The sequence below is a fragment of the Rutidosis leptorrhynchoides genome, chromosome 8 (assembly GCF_046630445.1).
Source record: "Rutidosis leptorrhynchoides isolate AG116_Rl617_1_P2 chromosome 8, CSIRO_AGI_Rlap_v1, whole genome shotgun sequence".
NCBI classification, from domain to species: Eukaryota; Viridiplantae; Streptophyta; class Magnoliopsida; order Asterales; family Asteraceae; genus Rutidosis; species Rutidosis leptorrhynchoides.
In genome coordinates this window covers 61,832,656-61,841,824 of record NC_092340.1, presented here as the reverse complement: position 1 = coordinate 61,841,824, position 9,169 = coordinate 61,832,656, and the positions used below count along the sequence as shown (strand labels likewise).

At 31.0% G+C, this 9,169-nt stretch overlaps 1 protein-coding gene across 1 annotated transcript; it reads left to right on the top strand.

The window, feature by feature from the left end:
- Positions 1 to 6,604: 6,604 nt before the first annotated feature.
- On the top strand, positions 6,605 to 7,033 carry LOC139863470 (uncharacterized). Its single transcript, XM_071852102.1, has one exon. The coding sequence runs from the start codon at positions 6,605 to 6,607 to the stop codon at positions 7,031 to 7,033; it is 429 nt and encodes a 142-aa protein (XP_071708203.1).
- Positions 7,034 to 9,169: the final 2,136 nt, after the last annotated feature.

Here is a 9,169-nt window from a genome sequence, read left to right as displayed (position 1 = left end):
ACTAGGTGTCCCTTGATGATGTTATGTTGGAGCTTTTGGAAGTTGGCCTAGGGTTTTGGGTAGTTTAGTCCCAAACCATGCTCGATGTGTTGTTTGGTTTAAAACTATCATTTTTGTATTGGTCAAACTTGTATCACATTCGTTAATGGCCTTTGGGCCTTTTGTAAACACTAAACTTGTTGTATGTTTTAACGAAACGTGTGGAATGGTTTACATATTTAATTGGCGCGTAAATGTGTATTATTAAAAAAAAAATTATCGTATGGAATACGGGTTGGGTTGTTTCATTGATAGGTTAGGAGTCTGGTAGTGGGTGCATGGTTTCGGGGAGCAGCTAGCTTGTGTTTATAGATGCTTTTATGTTTTCAATTCAATGTTCTACTGTACTTGTCAATGATTGTAGGTTTAAGGTTCGATCACGAACAACAAATCATCAGATCTGATCAATTATGTAATGTGTATCTGTTGCTTGATCTTTATTATATATATATATATATATATATATATATATATATATATATATATATATATATATATATATATATATATATATATATATATATATATATATATATAGCAAAAAGTTCAAACAAGAACCATAAAAAAGGCAAGAACTGCGAGAACTTTTGATTTATAAAGATTATCACATGTAACTAGATTGAATCACACATAAACCTTGATGAAGAGTATGAATGAACATAAAATAGTTGAAAAACACTTATATTTTACCTATATAATTAAATATATAGTTTCTCGTTCACATGTGCATATTTGTTTCCGAACATGTGAACAGTTTCATATAATTAATAATTTAACATGTAATTTGAGCTAATGAACATATGTTTATTAATGATATGTGAATTAATTAACATTTGCATGTAATTTGTTGAATTTAAACGCATAAAAACTATTAAACATAATACTTCTCGCAGTTCTCACCTTTTTAGTGGTTCTCGTTTGAACCTGCCCCAAAATATATATATATATATAGTGGTAGGATCAAGAGGGAAGTAACCAATCGGGGGGAAGCTAACTAAGTCCGAGCCTTGAGCAACCGAATCACTAAAACGATACCGAAAATCAATCAAATACAAAAATTCAATTCTAACCAAGCAACGACAAACAAAACATAACAACAAACAAACTGTTCACGAACTATCCGACAACTCATTTACCTTTTCGAGTCTTTATGATACGCTTAACAAACTGTTATTCATGTTATTGGTCCGTATTTATATTAAAGAAAAAAAAAAAAAAAAAAAAAAAAAAAAAGCTATCATCTTTATTGATCACTAAATTGACGGTTTCTTTTATTTTACGTCCGTGTGATGCAGACTTTCGGTAGTCGACGTGGGGACCACTCGTGCCTCCATAGCTTCCAATATTCTGAACACGTGTCATTCTTATCTCAAGCTGAATCATGCATCCGCGTCAATCGAAATTGTAACTACCACTTTAAATCTACTTACCATTAGTTTATTTCTTTCCAGTATTTCTTTTGGATGAAAGGTTATTTGTTTCGAGTTGAGATTATAAACTATGTTCTATTTGTTGTTATTGGTTGATAGCAAATAACTATACAGAGTAAAGGTTTGGGAAAACAACTGACTTGACAGATTTTAATTTTAGAATATTAGTTTCGACGCTTTAGCATATCCTCTTAGAAATGTTATATAATCTAACTAAATCAGATACTCCATCGTCTTATTGATTAGTAAAGGTTGCTCCATTATACTGTAGTACGCAGTACTATTTATTTTGTTATTCAACTATACAGATAATAAGTGAATATCGATTAGTTAGTCGAAAATTTCAGAATTTTATGGCTATTTTTTTTCTTTTGAACGGCACGACATCAAATATTCTCACTTGTCAGTTGTCACTCACACACGCGTTAGGAGGACGCCGCATTGAGTATCCGGTGTGATTTAGATTTAACCGAGTGGCTTAGGACACACATCTTCATTCACCACAATAAAATCCTTGAAAAAACATCTCTCTGGATTGGAGCGTACGCCAACTAGAACTCAGATCTAATCCATACCTTATTGCCTATGTGGATTTTTTATGGGTATTATATACCTATATCTAAAAGGCATAGACCAAATGAATAGTACTATTTCTTTTCCCACTTTTCGCAAACTTGACGCCTCAACTTTTATTAAAATACAAATCGCACCCCCACTTTATACTCTTATTAAAATACAAATCGCACCCCCACTTTATACGTATATTTTTTCTCAAATTTCACAAACTTAACCCCCTAACTTTTATTAAAATACAAATCGAACCCCCACTTTACTAACTTTTTTTTTTTTTACTAATATTCAATTTTCACAAACTTAACCTCCTAACTTTTATTAAAATAGAAATCGAACTCTCACTTTATACGTATATTTTTTTCAAATTTCACAAACTTAACCCCCTAACTTTTATTAAAATACAAATCGAACCCCCACTTTACTAGCTTTTTTTTTTAAATAAAACCCGAATGATAAAAGAAGTAACTTTCACAAAAGGAACAACCCTTCAATGTTAGATGTCGAAAAAAATTCTTTTTTACAAAATAGATCAAGATTTTTTTTTAACTCGCATTCAAAACGGAGCCCCCGGCGCGAAGCGAGGGCTCCACAACTAGTTTTAACTAGGAAGTATAGAGAGTATATAATATGATGATGAAAATGCTAACATGAATATATGAATGAGAAAACTAACTAAAAGTGTTAAAAAAAAAAAAAAAAAAAATAGCAATCAGATGATGTCACATATTATTTAATTTGTTTGTGTTTCTATATACTTACAAGTTACAAGTGAGTTGTAAAATGTACACATACAGAAAAATACATATTTATAATAATGCGTGACGCAATTGTATTCGATTATAATAAAGTAATAATAAATAGTAATCATCTAATATTATATAGTAATTTATTAATTAATTCGGTGGCTATAAGCCTATATAACTATGATTGGAGGGTCGTATCCCAAAACTACTTATCACCCTTTTTAGTACATGGCTAATTATAAATTTTATTATGAGGAGTCAATCATGTACTATAAACAGTATTCATGTTTTTTTATTAACGAGTTTTGGTGGCATCAGTGTATTAATGCGGGTGTGGTATTGAGTTTTTATTTATGAAACGTTTTTTGATTGCCTTTATGATGTTGTTATTTTTCACTGTTATGATCTTTTATCTACTTCGCACGTTGCTCAGAAACCATTAGTATTAAATATTATTTTGAAATATTATAATTGAAATAAATATCGGTTATTGGTATAAATGTTAACACATGCTATTAATTAAATTCGTTATATAAATTTAAAAGCGCAAACATAATGAATGTAAAAAAAAAATACGGAAAAGAATTACTTCGTGTTTTTAGTCTTCTGTTTGTAATGTTGTGTTCAGAGGCGCATCCAAAGTGTTAAGGAGGGGGGCGGCCGCCCCTGATGGATTTCGAAATTTTAGTGCAAATTTTTTCGGTTTTTCGATTTTTCCCAGGTGGAATTTTTTTTTTGCCCCAAACCTTTCATATTTTGCCCCAAAACCTCCATATTTTGCCCCTAAAACCTTCGTATTTTGCCCCAAAACCTCCAAATTTTGCTCAAAAAACTCTATATTTTGCCCCAAAACCTCTATATTTTGCCAAAAAAAATTCCATACGTTTTAAAAAAAAAATTCGCCCCCGGTGAAAATTTTTCCTGGATCCGGCACTGGTTGTGTTGCACCCTTAGCAACACACTCTTGGACTGTAAATTTGTGTAGTAGTAGATTCGTGAACATGCTGTCCTTGTGTTGATGTATTGTATCGAATTATTGTGTTTTAATAAAATTTGCTTTTCCAAAAAAAAAAAATACGAAAAAGAAAAAAAGCGGAAAACGAAAAAAGATATAAATTTGAAAAAAAATTGTTGTTTTATTTGGTTGTTGAAAAATATTCAAATATAAAAAGAGAAAAAGAAAAAATAAATAAATGAAAAAAAAACAAAGAAGAAGAAAAGAGAGTGAAAAAAATAATAAAAATGTGTTGAAAAAGAAGGTTGCTGCAATGGTCTGAACCTTGGTGGTTGAGTAGGAAGGAAAGCAGACAGCCACTAGTAAAACATTCATTTATAAACCGCAAATATTAATACTAATATTTCTGATTTTTATAAAAGAATATATTAAAGAGTTATGAAAAATGGTTCTTCTTTTAGCACATGTGTTAATGTGTTATTTTCATGTTAAAAACAAATTTGGAAGCTCATAAAAATGACAAAATGTTTATAGGAATTTTCTAATCACATTTCTTAAAGCATTTATTAAGAATTATATTTACACTCTCAGTTTATAACCAGACAAAGTGGTGAATCAATGTGTGAAGACTAATAACGACTTTAATCTATATGCGTACTGAGTGATGGTCTATGCGAAGACTCAATGGTGAGTTTATGTGTGTACTTAACGAGTAGTAAGTCAATGTGCATACTAAAAACCACTCTAAGTGTGTTTATAGATTGTGAAACTCTCACAATATGTATGCTTATAGAACCCATAACATACTTAGTGATTCTTAGTCTGTGTATATATTGAGAAACAAAGGGGTTTTGTATCAATGCTTATTTATTTCTTATTTTATTTTGACCAGTTGATCGCATAATTTATTTATTTAATTTTTTTTTTTTTTTTTTGATTGAATGAATTGAATTTTTGTGTGTTTCATTTTATGATCTATTACGTTTTGTTTTGCTTACATACTCCCTCATTTTGTTTGTGCAACCCGTATTTGCACCTAAGAGAATCACACACGATTGAGAATGGTTTTATGAAAACTCTATGTGCATTTTGTTGGTATTTAAAGTTTTCAAATCATAGTTATAGAAAATCATCAATGTGTGTAATTTCACTCCATCTTGACCATAAATCTACGTAAATTGAAATGAAAATTTTCCCATCACGAATTATGAATGATCAAAGTGCGTTAAAAGTCAAATTCAGTGAAGAATTAAAAGAAATGAAGATCGAGGAGTCAACTTAAGTTTATTTAATTCCCTCCCTAATTTAAAGTTAAGCATGAATAGGGACTTGAGCACCCTGTTAATATTAAGGTCCACGTTCATTAAGTAATTAGAAGCACTTCCTATACCAAATATAAGAATAAGTTCAATAATAATAGTGTAAAACAAAGTAATAACATGAAACAATAAGAATAGAAAGAAAAAGAGTCTTCTTTCTAAGAGTATGCATGAAGAGCTTTTTGCAGGGAAACTTGCAAATACAGTTTGGGGGGAGACGGGTGTCGACCCAACCTTATGATTATTCGAACTTTAACAGTTATCAATAGTTGAAATTCAAATTGATGGTTGAAAAAATGTGGGAGATACATTTATGATATCATGTCCTAGTCAATGGTAAAATTATTATTTTAAATAATATTTTCTACCTAAACCTATGGTGAATATATGAACATAGATTTCTCTCTGCCTGTAGTTGTAAGGATACTCAAATTGTCTGCTTCTAATAACCATACGTTGTTCAGTGGCTCGGACTCATCATAGTTGAGATCAAATACACTTATTTAATCATGAAATTTTTCATAAATAAAACAAAAATAATGTTAAAGCTAGATTATATTTTCTTTAAAGTTACTAAGATTATAATCTACATACCTAAAGAAATTACAAAATTAATCAACTAAACATTGCAAATGCATTTATTTGGGAAAACTCATGTACATTCCCTCTCAACATCTATTTTGATACCATTCCATAATGACAACTTATTCTTCACATGCCACAAAAAAACATATAAGACTATTTCTAACCGTAGCGGTGACATTAAAGTCAAATGATGTATATTTTGGTGATGTGATAAGGTCAATAGATGAAGTTAAATAAATGGGAGTGTCAAATTTGAGGGTTAAATTTATGAATGGGTGATGTGGAAAAATATTATTGGTAGTTGGGTATATAATTTATTAATTAATAATATATAAAAATATGTGACAAAACCTGATTAGCTGACAAAAAATTTGACACAACTTTTGGATCCGTCAGAAGCCCGGGGTGTCAAATTTTGACGCCGCGTTAGAGGCGTCAAGGGCGTCAAAACAACTGCCATGTGAGATGACGGAGAAAAAGTGATGCCGGGTTAAATATAGTCTAAATATCAATATCAATATCAATTACTCCATCTTTCTTAATCCGTTACGTAACACAAAACATTTACACTGAAACCCCCCGTTTTCCACACACACACACAAAAGGAGGGCCCTTTAATTTATCCACGTCACCCTTTTAACAGATATATATAATTCCGGTATATGCATACATCTTTCTAGATGCAAAGATTTTAAACAGCTGAGTGAATTTCGGCGATATTTTAGAAAAATAATAATAAATTCTTCCGATTCATTAGGAATTCAGATTCTCATTAGCCTTCCATCACTAATCACACCCTTATTATGTCAAATTAAATCATCTCATTCATCAATTAGGTTCGTCGTCGTTTTGATCAATTTCGTTATCTCGACGACGATCTCCAAAAACCTAATCATTATTCAATTCAATAAGGACGTCGTTTTGATGCCGAAACAACAGATCGTGTTCCATCAATCGCCGATGGAACGCCGCCAGTTTTTATTAGATCCAATGGAGAATTCTTCGAGTAAAAGTCACCGGTTAGCGGAGGTCGCCGGAGGTACGACGGCGGAATGTGCAGCTGTCGTGTGTTGTTTCCCGTGCACTGTGGTTAATATTTTAGTTTTGGCGGTTTATAAAGTTCCGACGGGATTATACCGGAAAGCGTTACAAAAGAAACGGCGGCGACGGATGATGAAGAAAGGATTGTTGATTCAGAGTACACGTGGCGTTGATGACGTAAGCGGTGGTAGTAGTAGACGGATTAGTATTGACGGAACGGAGATTGCGTTACATCCGGCGACGGTGGATAGGTTTTCCGATGAGGAATTTATAGAATTGGAAAATGAGATGTGGAATAAGTTTTATGGAACTGGTTTTTGGAGAAGTTTGTCTCAAAGGGTTGACTGAATGAGGAAACGACGTCGTAAGATTCTACTGTAAATTTGAATTGTCATTGCTGTGAATGCTTGTACTGTACAAGTGGGAAAGGGAAACTGTGAAAATTGAGAGATTTACCCTTGGTAACTCATGCAATGTTGTTTTAGATTTGTAGGAGTGAAAATAAGGGCAAAAATGAAGAATGGCAAAAGCCAGAATTTGTTTTGGTTAATAATGAAAATTTTAAAAATGATTTTTTTTTTGATTAATTTTGTCTAGTTGTTGAATTATGTAAAATTGAAATTGAAATTGAAATTAGTGTATTCCTGTTTTGACAGTTTTGAGTGGTGTATTGATTGTGTGCTAAAACGGTTAGTGTGTAATCAAATGTTGGATGATTTACACAAAAGAATTGAATGTAACATGTAAATATGTTTATCAGATCTTATATGTAGCGATTGAAAAAAGATGTATGATATCTTATTGGACTCTTATTGAATCTGTTTCAATTGTAATTCAGAATTTGACCAGTTTATTATTTAAGTGGTTAAAAACATTTAATTAACTTCAGTTTTTTAGTGTAAAAAAATTATGATTAATATTTAATTATAAAAAGAAGTTAAAGAGCTTTTTTTTTTTCCCTTATTTTTTACTACGTAATTGTAAGAAGTAAGAGCTTACTAAATTTTTCTTTGAATTTAGTTGAAAATGATACTTATGTCTTTATGATATAAAAACTGTATTATTCAATTGAACATTAAGTTTGTTAAAATGAAGAAGATGCAATATAAGATAGCAATGTTGATTTAGAGAATAAATAATAAATAACAAATCTAATATTGGACATGTAGTTGTGTTTAGGAAGAAATCTTGAAACACGACACATACTCTAACAAATATACAATCTAACAAATATACAATCGACGACGAGTTTTAGTTGAATCTCAAAGCGCCTCAAAAAATTATCGTTGGAGTGGCATCAATGATTAAATCCGGGCTTCTACATTTCTTCCAATCATAGAAGATCGGGCATCGGCTAATGGCTTTTGTTTTGTGAAGATTCTGTGATTCTCGCTCAGTTGTATATTTTTTGTATGTAGTCATGTGCTTCTTTCTTTGTATTTGTCTCGGACACAAGTCTTGCTTTTTGAAAAAGAAAAAAATACTGTGCATGTGAAATATGCAAACTTAGGATGTGTCATGTGCGAATCGAACTAAAGGAACAAATACCATTTTCCTTTCGGTAGTTACGGAATCCGTTCTATGTGGGATAAGTTAGTTTAAAGTTTTAGCTTTATTTCATTTTTATAAATAAATAGATAACGTTTTTTTTTTTTTTTTTGTTGGGCAGTAGACCATGTTTGATGAAATAATAAAAGACAGAAACCATATTCTTTTTTGGATCACATTGTGACATAAATGTGGTCAAACTGCCTTTTTACAATTCGCTGCATGTTCCTATGCATCTCCCCCTTGCCCCTTTCCGGTAAAGAATGAAATCACTCGTGTAATATCATGTTTATTGATCGATAATAAATATAATAAAAATTAAAATTATGTCTAATCTTTTTATGCAAATGAACCATCATTCTACTAAAAAAATACGGAGTAGAGGTATAAGGACCCAACAATATAAAATGTTTTTGACAAGGAGGAATTTCGTATGATATGACAACACAATTAGTATTCGTGTAAATTTAAAAAATTACTCGGCATACAATGGAATTATTTTGATCACACGTGATCACAGTTTGTATCTTTTAGATCTATAATTCATATTTATTTATGTAAATAATTTATTATGTACGTGTATTTGAAAAGATGGTAGGAACAATGTTACGAATTTGTCAATCACTAACAAAATAACCTGTTACATTTTTTTGTGCGTGCATCAAATGTAAAAATTGGTGACTATAATATCTATTTTAAAAAGTACCACGCTATGCGGAAGCCTTTTATAAATTTAACAAATAATAATACTTTTTTATTAGTCAAATTTCATGGAATTATTAAAATAGCAAAGAACTTTAAATCCAAATGTCGGTGAGTCATCATTTACTTCCCTTTAACAATGATTTTATAGAAAATTAATACGGACCACAAATATAATTAACTTATTTGAAAATGTTGGGAAATTACGGTCTCACTAATTCCCACCACCCAGCC